We start from the raw sequence: 23,153 nt of genomic DNA, 5'->3' as shown, positions 1-23,153 counted from the left end.
GAAGCCCAAACAGCAGCCAGCAACGTGCAGGGGACAAGCTGGCATCTCCTCCAGCTCCATAGTGCACCAAGCAGGCTAGGAGCGGTTAATACTGAGCAGCTGCAATCCCCACCACAGCCCTAATTGGATTCACAACATGGAGAGGTCAGCAAGAAGCAGGAGGGAGAAGAATCAAAGCAATGGAAAGAAAGATGCTTTATTCTTGCTTCCCAGACGGAGAGGGAGAAGCCCGAAATGCAGTATCCACAATGACACAGAGCCACAGCCGGCTGGGAGCATTCAAATTGTCAACAAGCCTATAGAAAAGGCAGACAAATTCCTGTTTTGTACTTGGGAAGAAGCCAGGTGATGTAATCATCTTATAGGATGATGGTGAAATACTTTCCATTCCAGCAGTAACTCAAGATGTTAAATAGCAGCTACTAAAGTTAAACACTGTTAACTCAGTGTGTCAGGACAGCATCTACCTACGAGTTTTTAAAGAGATGGCTGATGAACCAGTGGACAGTTAATGTTCACTTTCCAGACACCGTCAAGCAGCAGGATGTTTCAGAGCTGTAGGAAAAAGCTCCTTGTTAAATGAGGCAGTCTTGGCTATTTTAGGAGTGCCATTGCAGCGTCACTACCAGTCAGATAAGGATGTGCCAGCTACAGGATTTGGCCAGCAAAGGATGAAAGGAAGGTAGTAATAGTAGTGCCAACCTACGTACACTCATGGAAAAGAGATTAAGGCAAATTAGCCTTGCATGGTTTTTTGATGCAATTACAAGATTGGCTGGGAGAGTTTCACAGTGTTAACGCAACACACCCAAACCTCTGCAGAGCATCTCCCTTGGTAACACATGATATTTTGACTCAGAAATTAGTAAGTCCACCGACACTGCGGGACATATTCAATGCATTAAAACTTGGCAAGCGGATGCTGCTATGGTCTGAGATCTAAACAGGGAATGTGCAGAGAGCAGGTCTGTTTCTACTAGAGCCAACAAATATGGTTCATGCCTCCGGGCTATTTAACATTTTTATCAATGACCCAAGAGAAAGCCCAAAGCATTCCCAGTAAAGTTAGCTGATGACATGGAAGTTGTAGTGTGGTAAATACTGAAGATGATACACAGCAATCCGGATGCCTCAGTGAGCTGGGTGCAAGCAACGAACATGCATTTCAGCACAAACACGTATCAGATCACACCTCCAGGGACAGGGATGCAGGCTCTTCAAAAGCACCTGGAGAGATGCCATTGCTGCAATAGTTAAAGCAAAGAGGGGATGTAGGAAAAGGGAAATCTCAGCATCCCCCTGGCACATAGGTTGTCACTACGTACATGCATTCTGTGCATGGGATGGTGGATCTACCAATGGAAAAGCCGAAGCAGTGCCAAGGGCAGTGTTTAACGGGCAGTTCTCCATCTCTGCAAACATTTACGACTGGCTGTATCTGCTCCAGCTCAACCAGGAATGCTTCCTGTAAGAACCTAATTATCCCTAAGGCCTTACAATTTATTGGCTGGGTCCAGCATTAACACTAATGGGCCAGACCTGAAGCAGGCATGGAGCCATAGCCTTTTATCTCCAAAACATCATGTACTCACGGCAGGTGACTTTGAGACAGCTAGGACATACCCTTCCCTGGCACATCAGACACCTGCATGTCCCTCCAAGCCCTTTCTATATATTTGCCCCCTCCAAAACACAAGCACAGCACAGTTGCAACGCACCCTCACTGCTCTCCGCACCTCTGGGTCCTCTGCATATGTGACATGAACATCTCTGCTTCTGCACCCAAATTCCCAGTGCACAATGGGGTTGGTGGCAGATCCACTGTGCCACACAAGCACACCGGCAAGGAAGCCCATCATGGAGCCTACCTATAGGACACACATCTGCAAGGCCACAGGCCTTATAACAGCTTTCCAATACCTAAAGGGGCTGCAGGAAACCTGGAGAGGGGCTTGGGACAAGGGCCTGTAGGGACAGGCCAAGGGGAATGGCTTGAACCTGCCCGAGGGGAGGCTGAGCTGAGCTCTTAGGCAGAAGCTCTTCCCTGTGAGGGTGCTGAGGCGCTGGCACAGGGTGCCCAGAGAAGCTGTGGCTGCCCCATCCCTGGCAGTGCTCAAGGCCAGGTTGGACACAGGGGCTTGGAGCAAGCTGCTGCAGTGGAAGGGGTCCCTGCCCGTGGCAGGGGTTGGAGCTGGAGGAGCTTTAAGGTCCCTTTAACCCAAACCAGGCTGGGGTTCTGTGATGATTCCATGTCCTCCAAAGATGGGGAGGAGCTGGAGATGGATGCAGGGCTCAAGAGCCAGGAGCAGCAGTCAGGGACTGCCATCCCTGAGCAAGCAGAGACCCTCGCAGGCAGTGTTCTCTGCCGTGCAGCCCGAACAGTGAGAGAGCAGGCAGCACAATAGCTCTGCCTCTGCTGTTGCAGAGGGGAGCCAATGAATAAGGGAGGCAGAGAGAAATGCGCTTAATATGCTGCATGGGAGGGACAGGCGGGGGAGAGGGGGAGGCAGCAGACAAAGAACAGGGAGATGGAGAGAAAAGACGCAGGCAGGGAGCAGGAGAAGGTGAAGTGGGGAGGACGCGGCTGGGCTGGGGGAGGCGGCGTGGGGAGCCCCTTGCCAATGCAATGGGAAGGAGCCGGGAAGCAAAGAGGAGAGAGCAGGCAGGACCCTGCGGGATCAGGCAGCGAAGCCCAGCGCAATGGAAATCTCTTAACCACACAGAATTGTTAACTGCTCCCAAATCCTTTTGTGCTGGGGCTGCGAGCTTAGGAGAGCTTAAGCTGTTAGACGCATGAACTTCCTCCATCAATATCCCTTGTGTGCACTGCCGCGAGCAGGCCTGCGCTGCCGTAGCCAGATGGAAAGCCCAGCGGAGAAAATGAGCAGCTCCTTTCAGTGCCGTGCAGCTGCACCAAGGGGCTGTCCATTGCTTGGGATGCCCTCTTCCACCAGGACCCGTTGGCAGGGCAGGACCAGTGAGCCAAGTCCCCCACGCTCCCCATCACGTCCTGTTTGGGCAACCGAGCCGTGCGAGAGCACTTCGCCCCAAAAGCCAGCTCAGATTTGCTTTTGTTTTGCTTCTGGAAAGGGGCCCAGATTCCCTCCCACCCCTTGAAACATGAGAAAACCTGCCAGCTACATGTACAAGTGAGTCCCCCAAACCAGGCGGCTCGTACCCTACCTCTGCAGGCACCAGGGGCAAGGACACAATGGGAGGTGGGCAGGGATGCATCCTGCAGGTCCTTCCTGAGCTGAGCTGCCTGACCGAGCTGGGGTGACCTGCCCCTTTCCCAGTCCTCTGTGGGGCTCACTGGAGGTGCTGGGAGAGAATAGGGGTGCTATGGCTGCCCTGCCAACCACGGCACTCTCCTCCCAGTCGTCGCTCTTCTTCCGGAGGAAAGAAGAGGATGTGTCCCAGTCTGACACAGTCCTGGGGTCCCATCCAGCCCCGTGCAGGAGGGAAGAAGAAAGGAAGACAAAAAGGAAGGGCAAGAGGAAGGAGAAGGGGAAAGGGGAAAGGGAAAGCAAAGGGGAGGGAAAAAGGAGAAAGGGGGAAAGGGAAGGGGAAGGAGAGAGGCAGCCCCAGAGCCAGCTGCCCCACAGAGACATCAGGCTGCCGGCCACCCCATGATTGATGCTGCTGGGGAGCGCGGCGCTGGTGCACGCCAGCACCGGCTGGAGAAACAGCTGCCGAGGTACCGGACCTCCCAAAATCCTGCTGCTGCCAGGCAAAGAGGAGACCCAGCCTCTCCCTCCTGCCTGCTCCCTCCACTGCGGCCCCTGGCTCTGCCAGGCCAGAGCATGCATAAGGAGACCTGGGAGCCACGGGGCATGCGAGAGGAGCTGTGCTGGCAGTGGGACCAGGGAGTCTCCGGGGACCGAAGCTGCACTAGAGCAAAGCGCAGGGCTGGATACAGGCGGGGGAAGTAAATCAGGTGAGATGGAAAAGCTCACACCAATCATTTTGGCTTTCTGGTGTTGCTACAAATGCTCCCTTGCGTCTTCCCTTCGAGGCTGGGATTAGCCAGGCTCCCTTTCCACGCTGTGCTGCAGCAGCGCTTCCTTGCTGTCCCCATCCCCACCCCATCCCTGCTACAGCTGGAGGACTCGATCACCCTGAGCTTGGTGGGAAGAGATGTGCAGTGGCCTGGTGAGGAGCAGCTCAAATCACAAACATCAACTGACACCCACAGCACATCAGGAGCTGTAGTTTGATGCATAAACAGCCCAGCCACTCGCAGATGTGCCCTCTGCAAGGGGACAACCCAACCTACAGTCCCAACTGCGAATGGCCAGAGACCGTCCGTCCCCCTCCATCAGCTCCTTCCCCATGCTTGCTTGGTGCCACCCAGCTACCCCTTTCCCACAGCACAAGGAGAAGAGATGCAGCTCCTTCCCTGCACTCTGCAGTGCCCACTGACGTATCTATAATTGATCTCAGAGAAACCCCAGCTCTGCTCAGAGCGCGATGATGCTATCAAAACTGTAATAGGATTTTGATATTCAGCCATTTGCCAACTGCTGCGGTTTGCTCTGTGCATGGGACAGCAGCAGGTGCCCATTAAACATGCAGCTCTCAGGTCCCCAGCTCTCCCCAACAGCCCCAGCAGCTCCTTTCTAAACCTCCCCAAGGCCACGCGTGACATGGGAGGAACAGAGAGATGAGTGCGGGCACGATGCCTTCAGCAAGGGTGGTGCAGAACCTCTGGCTTAGCGGGACCAGGCTGGCTCCAGAGTACTCAGCTGAGCCGAGCAGGCACCCCCAGAGTCTGCTTTGAACGTCTCTGTAGATGGCAGGAGAACATCTACAGGGCAAGAGGCCTCTGGCTGCTGCAGGAGCTCACCTCTTCACCTGGGCACCACTGAGCCTGGCCCTGAGCAGTCCGTGAGCATGTCCCAACCTAGGCCATTTGCACCTCACCATGTAAAAAACACTGGAGACAACTTGCTCCCTCCCAGGACATCACCTTTGGCTGCCTGCACTCCTGCTCCCCTCATCCCAGAAGCGTTTCAGGTCATGCCGAGGCCCAGGGCACAAAATGAAGTGAAAACAGCCAAAATATTTTGAGAGGTGACAGCAGGTTGGTGGCACACACCCCAGCTACACACGTGTGTCCCTCCAAGACCTGCAGAGCACCCTGGACCCCACTGCCTCTGAGGACCTGAAGGTTAACGCAGAGCCTCTGCACCAGATGGATGGGCCCAGGGCACAAGGTGAGGAGCTGGAGGAGTCAGCATCCATACATATGCTCCTCTGCCGTGCCCCTACATGCTCCTCTCCCACCCCTGCCCAAGGAGGTTGCTCCCAGGCAGCTCATGCACATCCCTGCTGCAAATCCCGACTGCCCCATGGGCACAGCCACCGGCCCCAAGGCGCTGCGCAGTGCGAGACCGAAGCCAGCAGTTACCTCTGCAGACAGTCCCATTTTCCACTGACTCATAGCCTGCCCGGCACATGCAGCGGCCGATGGGCACCAGCCACTCGCCATCACCGTTGCAGTACAGCTTGATGGGCACATCCACCTCCTCCGCATTGGCGATGCACGTCCCCCGGGCTGCCACCAGCGAGGTGCTCTCCGCTCCTGAGAGGGTTTCCTGGAAGACGGCCCCATTCTGGATCACACGAGGACACTTGCGGTAGAAGACACGGACGGCAATCAAGGACATGCAGCCCCCATAGTCCTGGAAGGCCAGGTAGAAACCATTCTTGGAGACAGGCCCAAAACTGCGCACCTCGGTGTTAATCTTCATCACCCGTCCACCTAGGTCCACCTGCGAGAAGCTCTCATCGGCAGCAATTGTGTCCACTTTCATCCAAGGATTCTCCATCCAGTTAGGAAAAGTCTTGGTGGCTGAGTCAAAGTCCGACTCGAAGTAGTAGAGGTTAAAAGTCTCCTTACAGGAGCCTGGGACGTTAGGGATGCTGCTGCAGTCCCGGACAGAAAATTTCATCTCCACGTGGATGCGGTGTGCTCCTCGCCTCCGGATGTACTTGGTACGGAGCCAGTTGTTCTGGCTGGATTCAAAGACGTTGCACACCTGGTAGGTTCGAATTGTGTTCATGTTCTCATCGTACCCGCTCACCTCTTCCCACTGCAGACAGGACACAGGAAATCAAGGGCTTGCACCAAACTATTGATCCCAATCTACCTCACCTCTTCCCAACCCCATCACGTGCTAAGAGGGCAGGCTTTGCCAATGCCAGCTGCCCCACGCTGTGCCCACCCCACCACCTCACCCAGCACTGCTCCAGCATCACCCTGCAAGCAGCCTATACCTACACCTCCATCCTGCTCCGGCAGGTTTTCACCCTCACTGCATACATGGCAGGCTCCACTCTGTAGGAGCAAGGTGGCCCAAGCCCTCTGCAGAGCTGGGGGCCACCTCACTGCCATGAGCACCATGCCTGCATTTATGGTAAAGCACCTCTGCTGTGTGGCAGAGCATGGCAGGGCCGTGCACCATCTCTGCAGGCAGTAATGTCTTTAGCAGGGGCTCCTGCCCGTGGGCTGCACTGCGCAGCAGAGCATCGCAGCAAAGGAGCACGATGCCTTTAGCAGATGTATTCCCACTGGTGCCGCTGCAGTTACAGACGTGGCAGACAGGACCCGGAGCGTGTAACGCAGCCATAAAACCTCCTCTCAGCCCAAGGACTGGCTGTGCAATGGGTCTGTAGCCAGCGGCCTCTCCCCATGGGCAGGAGGGAAGGTTTATGGGAGCCCAGCTGACCCCACTGTGTACCCACAAAAGGAAATGCTGAGTTAGATCCTGCTGGTAGCTCTTATCCTTGCCCTTTCAAAGGCCAACACGTTCTGGAGTCCCTCCTGCAGGTTTACATAGGGCTCAACCCCAGCTGTCCTAAACTGCAACTATGGGATGCCCTATGAGCAATGGCACAATGCTAACATCCTTCTCAGCCAGACACTTGGAGCTGACATTTCCCCATCGGAAGCTCAGCCCAGCTCCCTGAGCTGACTAACAGCTAACTCTGAAGGAGTCTCTGAAAAGTTTGGGACTGCTGTGACACCTCCTGGCCCTGTCCTGCTCCTTGCCCTTTCCCCAGGCTGGTTTTAAACAAATCCTTCAGCTCTTGTTGTTGTCTCCATCCTTTTTAGGATGGGGAGACTTCAGGATGGGACCAGACAAGGGCAGAGCTGCAGCCAGTAACCGGCCACCCCTCCTCTGTGGTGAGCACAGATTGAAAACAATGCACCTCTGACCTGGCTCACCAGAGCATCCCCCCAGCCCAGACCTTGCAGGAGTGCAGAGCATCGCTCTGTGCTGCTCGCTCCCCAGCAGCAGCACCCTCCTGATGCGGGTGGCAGGCACCGGGATGCAGCTAGCGTGTGACAGTCCCAGCCAGCTGGGACGGCTTCCAATTAATTTGTTCATCAACCTGCTCAAGTGGAAGCCGAGCTGTTTCCCACGGACATCAGACCCTGAGCACAACCCTGCCCTCATGCAGGATCATGACACCCAGGGCAAAGGTAGCCCCACAGCCCAGATCCAGCACCAATGCCAGGACAGAGCTTAGCACAGAAAACATCAGGAGCAGAGCATCCCAGCCCTCAGCCTGCAAACAGCCTCACAAGGGCACCCAGGACTGTAGAGGGAGGCTCAGGGGATGGGAGACAGATTGCTCCTCGCACATCAAGGCTAACAGCCCAACAGAAGGCTGTCAGGGAAGATCCCCAAACAGCTCCAACCACTTCTGATTGGCAGTGACTGGAAATCTGCTGCCATCGCTGGGGGAGGAGGAGAGCATCCTCACAAAACACAGGGGGAACATTTGCTTTCCTTCCAGAAATAAACTTGGTGTGCTAGTGGAAAATTGCAGGATCTCCACCTTTTTTAAGGCACTGGCTGGGAGCAGGTGAAGGAATCAAAGGCAAGACATAGGGAAGCAATGCCTTCCTCTGCCCTGCCTCTGATATGGCTCTCCATCACCTGGACCACTCCTGACACCCACTCTGAAACAGCATGTCAGCCACCGAGACCTGGAGATGTCTAGTACTGCCCCATCTACACCTGCAGGGGCCCCAGGGAGGGCTCAGGACATGAGTTTGAAGAGCTCATCCCTGGTCAGGCAGGAGCAGCACATGGTAGAAGAAGAGTCTCTACAGCCGGGGGATGAACAACAGATGGTGGAGACAGGCGTAGGAACACCTACAAGCAACAGGGGAGCTCCACAGTGAGGGAAAAAACAACTGTTTGGGCTCTTGGACCTTTAATAATCAGCAATGAGGCAATAAATGGGAAGCAGATTTTGTCTCTCAGATGATGCTGACTGCACCAACCTTGCCAGTCACTGATGGGCAGGATAACCTTTGTCCTGTCAGTGGGCATGAGGCCACCCTGGCAGAAGCTGTGAAGGCACCGCAGCACCAGCACCCACGCCGTGCACAGCACAGGGCACACCACATCCCACCCGCAATGGGAGGGCATCCCACCAGGGCTGTGCTGGACTTTCTAGATGGGCATCCACATCCTGATGGGGACAGGGATGCGGGAGCACCCTGGAGGTGAGGATCGAGACACCCAGCATCCTCCTACATCCCTGCAGCAGCGAGCGGGGGGCTCCCAAGCCGGGAGAGAAAGTCACCCCCATACAGCAGCCCCTGCGCTTCCTCGATGCTTAATTAGAAGCCTCTCCCTTTCTCCTCACTCTCTAATTAACATGCTGGGAGCTCAAAAGAAGAAGGCAGCACAATAATACGGGGAGACGGCTTCCAGCAGGCCCCGGCCTCATTACTGCAGGGCCGGGGAGCGGGAGCAAGGCGTGCTTTACATATGGAAACACCGCAAACAAGAAAGGCTGGGCGAGGAGAGAAAAAGACTTGACCTCTGCTCCTGCCTATTGTGCGCCCATCATCCCCCTTTGGCGGCCGGGCCAGCGCTGGTGAGGCGCCAGGCTCGCAGGCAGGCGTGGGGCTTTCTCATGGTGATGGGGACCGGTGCCGGCAGCGCCTGCGCCCCAGCACGGCAGGGCTGCTCGGGAGCTGCGTTTAATCTCCCCAACAGAGGCTTTTCTTGGCTGTTCCTTTTCTTCTGCCAAGTCAGCTTGGGGAGGGGGCTTGCTGTCATCCTCAGGGTGAGGCCCACAAAACATCTTCATCCAGCCCCTGGGGAGGGCTACCATCAGCCACCATCTCTGCACAAGGCGATGGGGAGCATCTCCAGCCTTTGGCTGAGCTGGATTGGGCCATTGAAGCCTGAGGGTGTCAAGCACTGAGGCTCCACGCTGCTGCTGGCCACTGCAGCCAGAGCTGGGCAGGATGCTCTGAAGCACCTTGATGGCCCACACAAACGCTGCAGGTCATGGAGGTGGCTGGGACTGCTCCAGCTTTGTGTCGTGAGCAGAAAGGTGCAGAGATACCCTGCCTTGTTCAAGCTCTTCTTTAAAGAAGCTTGTTCTGAGTGTTCTTGGGATATGGCTTGGGGAGCTCTTGGTACCAGCAAAGCAGAGAGACAGTCGCTGCTGAGCCTCTCCATGAGATGCCAGGAATGCTGGACAGTCATTTCAGGACTTATTAAATGGCTGCTGTGGGTGCAACCCTGCAGGTCAATGCCCCCATCCTTTTCTTTTCAAGTGACGGGCAATGGGATAACAAGTGAGACACTGGGGATAAATGACAGTGGCCTCAGCATTTCATTTCTCCCCTTTCCTCCTTTTTAAGTGGCTGCAGACCAGTTTTGTAGAGTATGACTTCTCCAACACCACACTGGCCTGATGCTATGGGGTGAGAATTATACTTCTCCAGCACTGGGGTATCTTTTGGATGCACCACCTTCTAGACAACTACTGGAAACCCCAACTGTCACTCACCCCCTCTTGTGCTTTTCCCACTTGACCTTTTCACATGGTCAAGGCACTTCGCTTCAGTGGCTGACTTCTGTTGAGCCAACCCACCTACATTCATGTGCAGCAGGAGACCCCAGACGAGGCTCCAGGCCCCCATGATGCAACCGGATAACTCACCCCTGATGGAGGATGCACCGTCCAGCCCAGCTCCGCCGTTGCTGTTGTGGAGTCCATCAGTGTCTCTGCAGGAAGAAGGTGAAACAAGGAGTCAGTGACTGGCTGGAGAAGGCCTGAGGCAGGAGAAGGGGAAAAAAGTGAAGAGGAGCCAGAACAGGACCGCAGCCACAGAGCCCAGCCTGTGCTGTACTTTCTGGCCAGCCCTTAGCTGTGCAGGAGCCAAGAATTGGTCTCTCCACCCATCTGCTTCCTCATCCATTGCCCATTTCTCCCTGGCCCCCTTGTCTCCTGCAGTGCATGGGAGCATTTGCCCTTCCACCCTGGGTGGGCTTTGCTCCTCAAAATCCAGAGGCAGGGAAGGACAGCCCCAGAGCAGCTCTGCTGCTGCAGACAAGAAGCCCAGCCCGAGCCAGTTCCTTCCATCCCCTCTGCAGTTTCTGTTGCAAAAGTGGGATGTTTTTTTCTGCACAGTAGGCAGAATCTTTGGTGATGCTGTAGCACATGGCAAGAAACAGCACTTTTAGGGCTTAAAAGTACTAAAAAAATAAACCAATGTTAAACCTGTTTTCCCAGGTGATTTGGGTTGAAATAGGTCAAGCGATGCTGCCACCAGTACCACGGAGGAGAATTCTCCCTGAGCCACGTGGGTAGCAAAGATTCCTTGTCCTTTCCACAGCTTGTCACACTTCCAGTACTGAAGTCCTTCTCATCCCAAATAGCTACAGGTCGGCCTAACGACACTGATGGCACAAGAAAGGATGCTCAGGTTATGGCACCCCAATACTTGGGCTAACCTGTGCAGGTTTTTCCCATCCAGCGCAGGAATGGGTTAGATGGCCCCCATCAGAAATACATTGGGCAGATACTTCCATGAGTGGTTTCCACAGTCTGGGTGACTGTCCATCCTCCAGGTCTGTGGTTGCCTGCTCATTGCAACACAGAGATTTTTCTGCACTATGCAGAAAATAGGACAATATTCCAGTGTTTAGGAATCACACCCAAAGGTTCCATCACACCAAAGGGCATGGGAAAAGTGTGATGCTTGTGGGACAGACTGTGCAGGCCAGCATACAACCAGTGATTCTGTAGCTGAGACCAAGGTGATACCCACAGAAGAAATTCTGCTCCTCTACTCTATAGGGAGAATATGAATGTGCCTCTGATTTCAGAACATGCACTTGGGATGCCAACTACATTTACAGGGATACTGGGAAGCATCCATCACACACACGAGCAAGACAAATACAAAAGTTCAGCTTGCAGCTTCACTCTCCCTGCCCTCCCACTCAATGCAGGACACGCAGGGGAAAAAATCCAGCATTAGGGATCTCAAGCAAAAGTATCTTTATGCACAAGATGTGCACACCTCCCCATCTGCTCACAAAGAGGGATCAACCCCAGTACAGTAGAGACTGCCCACCATCCCATAACCCATCAAATGGTGCTACTTCACATGGCCACACACGAATGGAGAGTTACTGGCTATAACTGCGTCCCGTTGCTGCTCCTCACCATCAAAACCCAAGCGCACTGGCACAAAGCCCCCAAAAGCAGCCCCACCTCCTCCACTTTCACTGTGTCGAGCAACAACAAAGGAAGAAAAGCTCAGCCTTGAGCAGACCCATCCTTTAGGGGACAAGCCTGGATGCAGAACCGAGCTCTCAGCCTGTCCAGCGGCGCACTTGAACTCCCCTTTTCCCATCACCCAGCCAAAGAGTGCCTCAGCACAGATATACTCCTTGCACCTACTTCTGGCAGTAAATCACTTTCAGACTGTGGGTCGTTCGTTACCCCTGGTTAGAGCCAGAGGTTTCCAGTTCACAGGAAACCAGGATTTCAAAATCTGGTTTGATTCCAAGAGTAAAAAGCAAAAACAGTGCTTTCCAAACTTTCCCACTAGGAAGAGTTCTGGAAAACAGCTAGTCCAGAAATGTTGTCACTCAGATTTATGAAACGTCTTTCTCAACTGAATATTGGTTTACATAGGTTGATAATAGTGTTTATTTTATCAGGGGATCTGGCTTTTTCATTAAAACACCAGTGGCACTTTGATCTGAAAGGAAAACAACATTTTTCACCCAGTGCTAGCTAGAAGCTGCACTGATTTACAAAATGAACCCTTAGATTTGTTACTTTAACTATCAGTGACAGTGGCGCGCAGTAAATACATTAACAGCAGTGACTACCATGTAAAACAAGATACACTCTAAACCAGTATGAATAATTCCCCAAATAAAAGCCATCTTTTGAAGCATTTTGCATTTTTAGAAGCCTGTTATTTAACGAAAACACAATTGTTCCTGGTGCATTACCGCAGAGCACGCTGACCACAGCCATTGCCTCCTAACCTCAGCTGAAAACCTGTGCATCTCCTCAGAGCTCTGCATCTACCCCAGCTGGCCCAAGGCCATCTTGTTTTGACCCAAGCCAAGGAGGAGTAGAAATGTGCAGGTTTTTCCAAGGGTCAATTATTTCCTCATCAAAAAAAGAGATCTTCCATTAATTTTGCTCTGAATTTACACTGTTCGCCTGCCAGCTATTAGATTTCCTTTCACTTGCATACAGACTCTCCTACCCAAAGCTTCCTTTCCCTCTTGCGGTGCTTAAGGGTGGCAAAATGTCATCTCCAAGACAACTACATTATCTGAGCTTCCTTACTCTTCCACCCTGAAACAAGCTCCTTTCTTTGAGGTTCCTGTTTATCAACCTTCTTTGTGTAGGGTGGATGACAAGCCTGCGGTCCCCACTTTTGCACAGCTTCCCTACCAAATTGCTGCCCTGGCTAAAGTCCCTTTGAGGATCAGTTATGTGCTAGAGCTTAGCAGTTTTGCCTGAATCAGAGTGAACCTGGTCAGCGGCAGCACTGACTGCAAAAGTGAATGTGAATCCAGGACAGATTTCAATGGTGATGGTGGATTTGCTCCATCCATTGACAGTTGACTTCAAAACAACATATTGCCCATGTAATGCCTGCCCATAGAGTCATCTTGCTTGTATACGTGGCCAGGAGCATCCTCACCCTCCACCCAAGGTCCACGTGGTCTTCCAGGGAAGAGCACTGTCTCATCCCTGAGAAGTTCCTTATTTCCAGACAAAAGAAGCACACTAATTCATTTCTCCAGCGAGCAAAATCAGGAGCGATGCTCAACAGCAATCCCAGGCTCAGACCTGCTCAGATCTCCACAGCAAGAGGCAGTGATGGAAAGAAGGCTGCATGAAGACACAGCCAAGCCCTGCTCCAACATCCCATCATGGAAGTGCTGGCACAGAGTCCGAACCTGCAACCAGGAAGGTTTAACAAAAGTAAGACACGGCCTTACCACCCACCTCAGCCACACAGGAGAGTCTGAGCTTCCCCTGGGGTCTGCTCCTTCTTCAGATGGACGGGGTGGAGGGGACTGCAGAAGCTCATCAAAGAGGAGTTTGCAAGATGATTGATTGTGCTCTGCAAGGATCTACACCGGGAGAAAACAGTAGCAAAGAGAGCTCCCTATAGCCCATGAGGGAAACTGCAGCTGCAGCTTTGCTTGGGAGCCGAACCCAGTTAAATATGGGGAAAACAAGTAGGCAATTTTGCACGAGTAAAATTGAATGAGAGGTAGAAGGGTAATTGCCAAGGGAGGCAGATCTTGCACTGTTTGTATCCTTCCCCCTTCCAGGTGTGCCACCAGCTGGAGAAGCTGCACGCGTTGCCGGAGCATACATTGAGCAGGACGTTGCCTTGGTTCCTTCTGGCTATCAAGGTATGATAAACGAGGAGATATTCATGGAGACATCTGAGTGGATGGGTGACTCCAGGCACCAAGGCATCAATGGTGCAGAGTTCTGCAGCAGGTACAAGCTCCACACAAGGTGCAACACATGCCAAGGAACAGGAACCCATCTTTCTGCCACAACATCCCATCCTACCCAAAGGAGTCCCAACCGGGGTGCCCTCAGCCCCTTGCGGTCTCTGCACCCATGGTGAACTGCGGCCATATCTCACCCAGCAGGTCTCTGGATCCTACCTGAAGGCTGCCCCATGCTCATAGAGTCATAGAATAGTTAGGGTTGGAAAGGACTTTAAGGATCATCCAGTTCCAACCCCCTGCCATGGGCAGGGACACCTCACACTAAACCATCCCACCCAAGGCTTCATCCAGCCTGGCCTTGAACACTGCCAGGGATGGAGCACTCACAACTTCCCTGGGCAACCCATTCCAGTGCCTCACCACCCTTACAGTCCTCACCACCCTTACAGTAAAGAACTTCCTCCTTAGATCCAATCTGAACTTCCCCTGTTTAAGTTTGAACCCGTTACCCCTTGTCCTGTCACTACAGTCCCTGATGAATGAGACCTCACCTGGAGCACTGTGTGCAGTGCTGGTGTCCTGAACATGAAAAGGACATGGAACTGTTGGAACAAGTCCAGAGGAGGCCACGAGGATGATCAGGGGACTGGAGCACCTCCCGTATGAAGACAGGCTGAGGAAGTTGGGGCTGTTCAGCCTGGAGAAGAGAAGGCTGCGTGGAGACCTCATAGCAGCTTCCAGTGTCTGAAGGGGGCCTATAGGGATGCTGGGGAGGGACTCTTCATATGCTGCTCCAGGCACCCAACAGGACCAATTGTTGGATGGGCAACCCCAACCCCATCTGTTAGTGCCCTGCCAGCTGTGGAGACGAGTTGCCTGCTTCAACCAGCAATCTGGGCAGCTTCACTCAGAGTCACAGCCAATGCTTTCACAGTGCCATCATCACGCCGGGCAAACCCGCATGGGAACGGGGTGGGCGGCGTGTCTGGCCCTGGCCCATCTCCGGCGCCTTGCAATAGCTGCGGCTCAGCGCAACGCTCTCTCCGGAGCAGCGTTTTCTCAGTGCTGTTGTTTGCGTTCTTCCCTCCCGCGTGTTTATCTGCAGATTCACGTGCTGCCCACGGCATTATAAATAAACCTGCAGCTGCTCGAAGCCAGCAGACACAACCCTGGCCCGCTTCCCACCAGAAACCGCACTGCTCCCCACGGGGCAGTTAGGAGATAAGTGCCTGTCCTTTTCACTTTGAAGATGCTTTCAATAAGCAACTTTCTGCCAGCGCTGTGGCCCGCGGCCGGCACTGCTGCTTGCTTTGAGGGCTCTGCCTCTAGCACTCTGCATCTAAAGATGCGTCCTCACCACCAAATGCTCAACAGCCACGCTGAGACATCATCGACTGCAATGCCAATGACCTGGGTGAGGAGGGGGAGCAGCTCGCATGCTGCTCAGCCACAAGTGAGATGCTGCTTGCACGAGTTCTTCCCATCCGGTCAGGTCAGGACTGAGACTGGCAGGCAGACCTGGGAGGGGAGGACAAGACTGGGATCACACTGGGTACCGGCAGTGATTGGAGACACCAGCAAGGCATGGCCAGGGCTGGGGATGGAGTGACAGCACCAAGGAACAGTGGCAGAGAGGCTGGACGGGCAAGGGATTAACAGAGGAGCGGTGCATGTTGCAGACACACTTCTCTGCGTCCGGAAAAATAACTGCCATGGAGTTCTGCCAATTCAGACCAATTTAGAGCATCTGGGCCTGGGTTTCTCAGAAGCCCTGGCAAATCCTTCACATTCACAGGCTGCAAACTCATCCAGATAAAGAAACAGCTGGACAAATAAATAGCCCCACAGATAGCTGGAGCCTCCACCCTCATTTTTCCACCCACAACTTTTTCCCTTCCCCTTTCACTTCACCCGCCAGCTCCTCCCCCAGGGTAGGAAACGTGCCAGCATTACAATCCTGGTATAACATTAACACAGCGAGCAGGCTTCTCTGTTGACCAAGGATCGCATCAGCTGTGCCCAGTGCTGGACATTCAAAGCAGGTAAGAAGTTGCCCAGCCTGGTTTGTGTTGAAGGGACCTCAAAGCTCCTCCGGCTCCAACCCCTGCCACGGGCAGGGACCCCTTCCACTGGAGCAGCTTGCTCCAAGCCCCTGTGTCCAACCTGGCCTTGAGCACTGCCAGGGATGGGGCAGCCACAGCTTCTCTGGGCACCCTGTGCCAGCGCCTCAGCACCCTCACAGGGAAGAGCTTCTGCCTAAGAGCCCATCTCAGCCTCCCCTCGGGCAGGTTCAAGCCATTCCCCTTGGCCTGTCCCTACAGGCCCTTGTCCCAAGCCCCTCTCCAGGTTCCCTGCAGCCCCCTTCAGGCACTGGAGCTGCTCTCAGGTCTCCCCTTCAGGAGCCTTCTCTTGTCCAGGCTGCCCCAGCCCAGCTCTCTCAGCCTGGCTCCAGAGCAGAGCTGCTCCAACCCTTGCAGCATCTCCATGGCCTCCTCTGGACTGGCTCCAACAGCTCCACATTCCTTTTGTGTTGGGATGCTGCAGGGTGGCTCAGCGCCGGAGCCCAGCAGGACCGGGATCCACACAAACTCCTTCATGCAAGCAGACGTGCTCCTGAAACCATGACTCCAGCCTGGCCTCGGGCACAGCCACCGCATCCCCATGCAGGGGGGGGCAGCTAATGAGAAACCCGTCTGTCCCCCGCCATGAGGAGCCCCTGCCACAGATGCATTTACCCTTCCACAAGCTGAAAAGCCCTTCTCTGCCTCTTGTGCTTTACTGCAGGCTGATTATAGTAGTTTTGCCAGCAAGAGTGGAGAGGGGCTGAGCAAACCCAGTGGCCCTTCCCTGCAGCCCCGAGCTTTGCTTTGCCTGGCCGATGGCCAGCGGAACAAACTGAAACCCAATCCCCCCCCCCGGCCGATCCGCTGGCGCAGGAACAGCACGCTGCATTGTGAGCCGGCGGCTACAGGATATTTTGGATACTTCACTCAGGGATCCACTTAAACTCCAAGAGGGAGAGTGATTGATAGGGAGCGAGAAGAGGCAGTTGACAGAGCTGGGATGGGGACCGCCGGCATCCTGCCCTGCAACCAGAGCCCCAAAGGCCACGCCAAGGGCAGCGGTATCAGGTCTTGCTGGTGCTGCCGGTGCAGACAGGCACCTGGTCAGTCAAAGCGCGTCCCTAAAACATCAGGTCCAGCCAGACCCAGAGAGGTAACAATAAGCATCTCCATCTGACCTGCCAAGCAGACCCCCAGGCTGATGGTAGCCCTGGGGGCTCACAAGGCACAGAGTGAGGAGGCCTGACCCCATACAGTGCTAGCAAGGGAAAGATGTCACCCCTTCTGTGGAGCCACAGAGCCTTCCTGGCCCCTCATCTCATCAGAGCATCACTCCCCAAACCTGCCTGACAGCCCTGAGACTCGCAGAGCCAGCGGGGGATTGAGGGATGATGCTGGGACACCTTCACCCATCGACTGGGTGATGCTCAGCTGCCTGTGACACCCTGACAGGACCGGTGTCAAGCAAAGGGACATCTCCTGCCCTTAGCTCAGCAGCCCCACTGGAACCTCCCCATGCTTTTCCCCACCTTGCTGGTGGATGCTGCCATGAGCTGGACTCTGCTTTCCCCATTCCCACCTACATCCTTCCCTTCACTTCCCCTGATCCCCCACACCTTGTCTGACCACCCACATCACTGTCCTCCGGGGAGCAAAGCCAGGGCTGATGCTGCTCTGCAGAGGGGGGAACCACTGAGGGGGCCCTTGCTAGACTGGGAAACACAGACAGCAGGGTTTGGAGCAGAGCTGCCCCTGGCCATCAAGCATGCAGCAAACCAGTGCAGGAGCCAGGAGCTGGGGCTGAGCATGCCGCAGAGAGCAGCATCCTGCTCGCTAAGCTCCAAGAGCTAGGAATCGCCCTTCTCACCTGCCCAGCGGGAGTACGGCCCAGCTCCGGCTCTGAGAGGGTCTCTGCTGAAGGAGCAGTTTAGCTGGATGCAGGGAATGACCACGCTCCACCCGGCTGCCACATTGCCCCAGTTATCACGGCAGATGCATCCTTTCTGTCCCCGGTTTCCTGACACCGTCTGCCCCCGAGGTCAGAAGAAACCCAATAACCCCCCCAGAGACCCCAGAAAGCTGCTCCAGCAGCACCAGGGACCCACAGTCCTTGCTGGCAGCATCTGTCCCAAAAGGAGCCGGGACTTGTAGGTGGTCCGGGTTCAGGCAAGGGCAGGCTGCTGGAAGACACAATGCAGATGCTAAATGCCAGCGAGCAGGGGCCCTCCTGCTGCTGCCGGGAACGCGGTAGCCACACAGAGAAGACACAGATGCAGGCGTTTAACAGCCATTGCTACTGTCAGTGCTAATGACTCGATCCCTGCAGTGGCACCGACCCCATCGTCGCAAGACACCATGCGGGAGGGAATCCCAGTTGTTAACAACTTGTGCAAGATGCAATGCCCAAGGTGCAGGGCACCTCATCTCCCTCGATACCCCAGACCCACTCTCCTGTGTCCCATTCGCAGCACGCTGTGCCCACAGACCAACTCCTCTGCATCCCTGAGCACAGGGCCAAGGTGACCTCAGGAGATTTGGGATGCAGCAGGAAGCCTGGAGGCTGCAGTGCATTACTGGGTGAGGAGCACATGCCTGATACTCATCCCTTTACCCTACTAACCTCTGCCCGTTATCTGATGCAATGAGCACTGAGGGTAGCAGCAGGAATGACATGCGGCTGGATTTTGGGCAGCTCTGCCTCCCCTTCCCCTTGGGCCACCCGCACCCAGAGCGGAGCCAGTGTGTGCAGCAAGCCCCTGTCTCACCTCCCAGCACTGCCGGCACTAAATGAGGTTTCATCACCCTGCATGGAGGCATGGGCTGCAAGCAACTTGTTCTCAGCAGGCTCCAGAGCCCTGCTCAGCATCCCAATTGAGCTATCCTTAATGGGCTTCAATTTTAATTTGCTTTTATTGGAAAACACAGATGGTGACCCCTTCTCCCTCCTGCCTGAACATATACGGGGTAATAACATTTACAGGGGAAAGATATTATCTCCAAACACAGCCAAAGCTCCAGCAGAAGCCCCACCATCACACGGTGATGCGCAGCCGTGCCACACAGCCCCGTGCCCAGCTCATAAAGGCAGGTCCACACAGAGCATGGTGTGGGCAAGGGGGGGCAGCACCAGCATCCAGCAAAGGGGACTTAAAGACCAGGACCAGCCCCTGGTGCAACCAAGCAAGCCTGGCGGATTAACCTGGCTAGCTTCTTCAGTGACTGGGTCTCTGTAAAGCATCCCAGAGCAGAGGGATGCTCAAAGCTGCTGCCTAGGGCTGAAGGTGCACACTGTGTACCCCCCCACCCCAGCCTGGGCCAGCCCCTGCTGCAGCCCCACAGCTGCTCCGAGCATCCCTGGCTCCAAGCAGCAATTCAGGGCAGAACTTGGGCTGCATGCACTCCAGCACCCAAAACTTGGTGCTGTGGATGCTTCCACACATCCGGCAGTGCCGGTGCTGCCGTGCAGAGCCCCAGACCCCCTTTCACAGCCCCCGCCACCGAGCACATGGAGCTGGGTGAGGATGCTCTCCACCACGCAGCCCTGGCTCTCCCATTCCTGCTTGCCACTGCTCTTACATACAAACGTGCTGCTGGCTGGCAGCAAGCAGGAATGGCTCAGGAGGAACCACAAGGCCAGCCAAGCCACAGAGGGATGCCCCGTGCCCTGGGATGGCTGTGGCCATGGTGGGGCTTTGGATCAGGCTCCCAGCCACAAGAAGCCCGTCCCTTGGACACACACAGGAAATCCCCAAAATCCCTACAAGGAGCCTGGCTTCCTTCTAACCCCTCCCAAGGCCAGAGCATCTCTTCACCATCATCCCCTTGTTATCTCTGGGGGTTTGCTCACAGACACAGAACACAAACCCTGCATTCCCTCTGGGCCCCCTGCCGCAGATAAAGCCACAGAGGAGCCGGCACTGCTGGCGCTGGGTATTTTTAGAAAGCTGTAAATGTTTCCTGCATTGGGAAAACCCCATCTTCAATAGCTCACCACGGAGAACGCTTCCTCTTTCATGCCCAAGTAACTCATTACACGCTCATAAAACCTCAGCAGGCAGCAGGCTGAACCAAGGGGATGTTCCACCGGTGGATGCTTCAAGGCTCTTGCTTGCTGGTGGCCCTACCCAGGGCAAGGGATGCGCTCCCTCGTAGAATCATGGAATGGTTTGGGTTAGAAGGTACCTTAAAGCTCATCCAGTTCCAAACCCTCCTTCCACTAGAGCAGGTTGCTCCAAGCCCCATTCAACCTGGCCTTCAAGCTCTCCATCCATCACAGCACTGCCCATCAAGCAGGAGTCAGACAGCTGCCCTCCATCAGGAAAGAGCATCCCCCTAAGCAGGCAAGAGATGGGCTGTGGGACCACAAGCAGAGCTGCCATCACCTGCAAAGACTACACTGAGGAGCTGAGTGATCCCAGTCCATGCTGGGACATATCTGCATGTCTGTACACCAGGAACAACCGGAACAACAAGGAAGGTGGCAGCAACTTATGAAACTGCTCTGCTGCTCACACAGCCGATGGAGAGCACAGGCTGGGGTCCAAATTGCCACTGGGATGGGGTCCTGGAGACCCCAGTGGTCATGGGGATGAATTTCCATCCCAAAACGAGTAAACTCAGTGTGGGTAAACGCAGAGCAAAGCTCGGTTTGTGCGCTGAAGAGGAGCACATCAATGAGGCGGGGATGAGCGGTTGCGTAGGTACAGGCAACCCGACTCTGGTTACACGAACGTAGGAAGGGATTTTTGCACCCTCCGAAAAGAAACACAGCCAGAGGTGGAAAAAGAGGCAATTTCCAAAGTTGAAAGGGATTATTAGCAAAAATTGATTAGGGTGGAAATGTAAACAGAAACAATGACGAGTAATTACAGCTTAAGAAGGCTTTGCCAAAATCTCATAAATCTGAGAGCATAAAAGAAGGCGTCTTTAGCTTAAAATTATCTTGGCTTTGAATAAAAGAAAAAAAATTGCAGTAAAAATAAACATATTGTATAAATTAAACCCGGGGGAAGTTGGCAGCACAAAATCAGCAGTTACACGCTGCAGACAAGTTGCGAAAGGAGGTATCAATGAAAGAAACTCGACTGCCAGGAAACAGAAAGGAGAGGAAAAAGTTTAAATACACCAAAAGCAAACAGAACCGGAGCTGTGGAAATGCGAGTCCATGGGGATGCTCAAGTGTGAAGTCAAGCAGCAAAACAGATGCCCCAATGCACTGGGCTAAAGCAAGGGCAGAGCCAGGAGGGATGAGAAGTGGCAGCTCTGAGCTGGCGAGCAGCAGAGGCCAGGGAATGCCAAGAACCATGGACCAGCCTCAGCCCCCTCGCTGGCAGCATCCTGACACCATGCCCCATCCAGGAGCACAGGATGCATGGGATGTGCAACGGCAGGGCCACGTTAGCAACTCTGCAGTTGTTTCCTAATAGCAGCAGCATCCTCAAGACAACTATTTTCTCTCATTCATTCTCTTTCATGGGGTCAGTAGAGCTCCTAAAGACCCCTGGGGTGAGGACAGCCCCAGGACCAGTAACACGCCTTGCTCAACACTTTATGCTGTGCACCAAGTCGGGACAGAGCAATCTGAGGATGGGGAATGATTCCGCAGCATCTCACAGGGCTGGTGGAAAGAAGCTCAGGCATCTCAGTCCAACCCCATCCCCACCACAAGAACAGGGCAGCCCGGGCTTGGCCTCGCTGATCCTGGGAATGCCCCATGGACCCACTGCAAAGCCACGCAGACATTTCCAGCTGCTCAGCAAACCCTTCCCAGAGCAGCAGGGTACTGAAAACACATGGCTGCTGCCTACAGGGAGGCTACAGTGGCTCTACAGATACTGCAGGAGTCAAACCAGAGAGATGCCTGGGGCACCACCTGAGCAGCCAGGATACAAGACAACACAGCGAGCATTGGGAAGGGCAGACCCAGTGCTGAGAGCTCTCCAGAGCAAAAAAACCCCAGTCAGTTCGGCCCCACGCTCCCCGTGCTGCACTGGCACTTTGTCAAGGAGGCGCAGCAAGGGGGACACTCCCGGAGCAAGCTTTGAGGATAAAGCATCAGAGGTATCCGTGTAGGTGTTGGACAGACGCTGCATCCATCCGCATCCCTTCTGCATCCCTGTGCTGCCGGTGCCACCCCCCTGCCACCTCAGACACAAGCATCAGGAGTGTCCTACAGGAGGCAGGGAAGGACAGACGCGTTCCTGCTCCCTCCCCACATGCAAAACCACCCGGGCGAGAAGAGAGCAGCCCAGCATCCTCCGAGCACCGAGGGATGTGCAGGGGAACACCTCCAGCTTTGCAGGGTTTTAGCACGTGCTGCCCGAGCCTCATAAAAGCACCACACTTCCAATATTCAATGTACAGGGAGGCAGAGGCATTACCTGACAACCCCCTCAGCCTTGACACGGGAAATCAGGCGAAAAGTCTTATGCAGGGAATGCACCATCCCCCAAATTCCCTACTCAGCATGAAGCAGCCTTTATAAATCAATGTCTGCAGGAGGAAAACACGTGAGGGAGCAGCAAGTTCATCCTCCCCTTGCTGCTGCACTCCTGATCATCCTTGAATCCCACAAGTGTGATGGAAGGGATCTCTGAAGGGCTCAAGTCCCACGTCCTGCTCAGGGAGGGACTCTGATGCAGCCAGCGTCCACGATGGCCGAGCCACGGGGAACCACCAGCACCCTGCACTGCTGCCAGCACTGCTGCAGCAGCTGGGATCTGGGATAGACAGGGAATTTCTGGCAGGCAACACGGGTAGCCTGAGCTGAGGGTGGCCGCATAGATGCCCTCAAGCCCAGGCTTGCTCACATAGCTGTGTACACGGCCATCCTGTCTCCTCCAGAGCACCTGGGAGCACAACACGCCTGGAAAGATGGATGAGCTACAAGTGCCATGGAGAGCCAGAGGCTGTGATGCAGCTGAAGTCCAGATGTGACCCTCTGGCTACCTGTCCCCTGGCAGGCTGCTTTCAAGCAGAGGGTGAGCACAGCCTGGGGCTCAGCACCAGCTCCACTCCTCCAAACCTGGAAGCTGGAGCACATCCAGCTGATTGGATCCCAGCAGGTACAGAGCCATGTCTGATGCCAGTCACCAGCCACAGGGCACCATGGCTGGTGCAGCAGGAACAAGAGTCCCATGGGAGATGGGCTCCTATCACAGGCAGCCTTGCGGGGCGCCAGGGCTCGTCTCATCCAGCTGGAAACCCTTCCCTGCAAGCACCCCCAGGCTCTGCTGACTCCAGTGAGCCCCTCTTGCCATACCATTACCTGGCTGCTCACCAAGAACACCTGAAGCCCACCAAGCTGCCCACCCCAAAT

At 54.8% G+C, this 23,153-nt stretch overlaps 1 protein-coding gene across 2 annotated transcripts in view; it reads right to left on the bottom strand.

The window, feature by feature from the left end:
• EPHB2 (EPH receptor B2) overlaps positions 1-23,153 on the bottom strand; it is a 108,923-nt gene that overhangs the window by 66,293 nt on the left and 19,477 nt on the right. For both annotated transcript variants that reach the window (XM_065696867.1, XM_065696866.1), the window contains exons 2-3: positions 9,982-10,046; positions 5,411-6,095 (exon numbers count right to left, since the gene is read on the bottom strand). In XM_065696867.1, coding sequence (XP_065552939.1) covers positions 5,411-6,095; positions 9,982-10,046 — 750 coding nt within the window. The remainder of the gene's footprint in view (positions 1-5,410; positions 6,096-9,981; positions 10,047-23,153) is intronic.

Source organism: Lathamus discolor, chromosome 16 (assembly GCF_037157495.1).
Source record: "Lathamus discolor isolate bLatDis1 chromosome 16, bLatDis1.hap1, whole genome shotgun sequence".
Lineage (NCBI taxonomy): Eukaryota > Metazoa > Chordata > Aves > Psittaciformes > Psittacidae > Lathamus > Lathamus discolor.
Note: the sequence above shows the minus strand (reverse complement) of the source record. Positions and strands in the feature narration are given on the sequence as shown.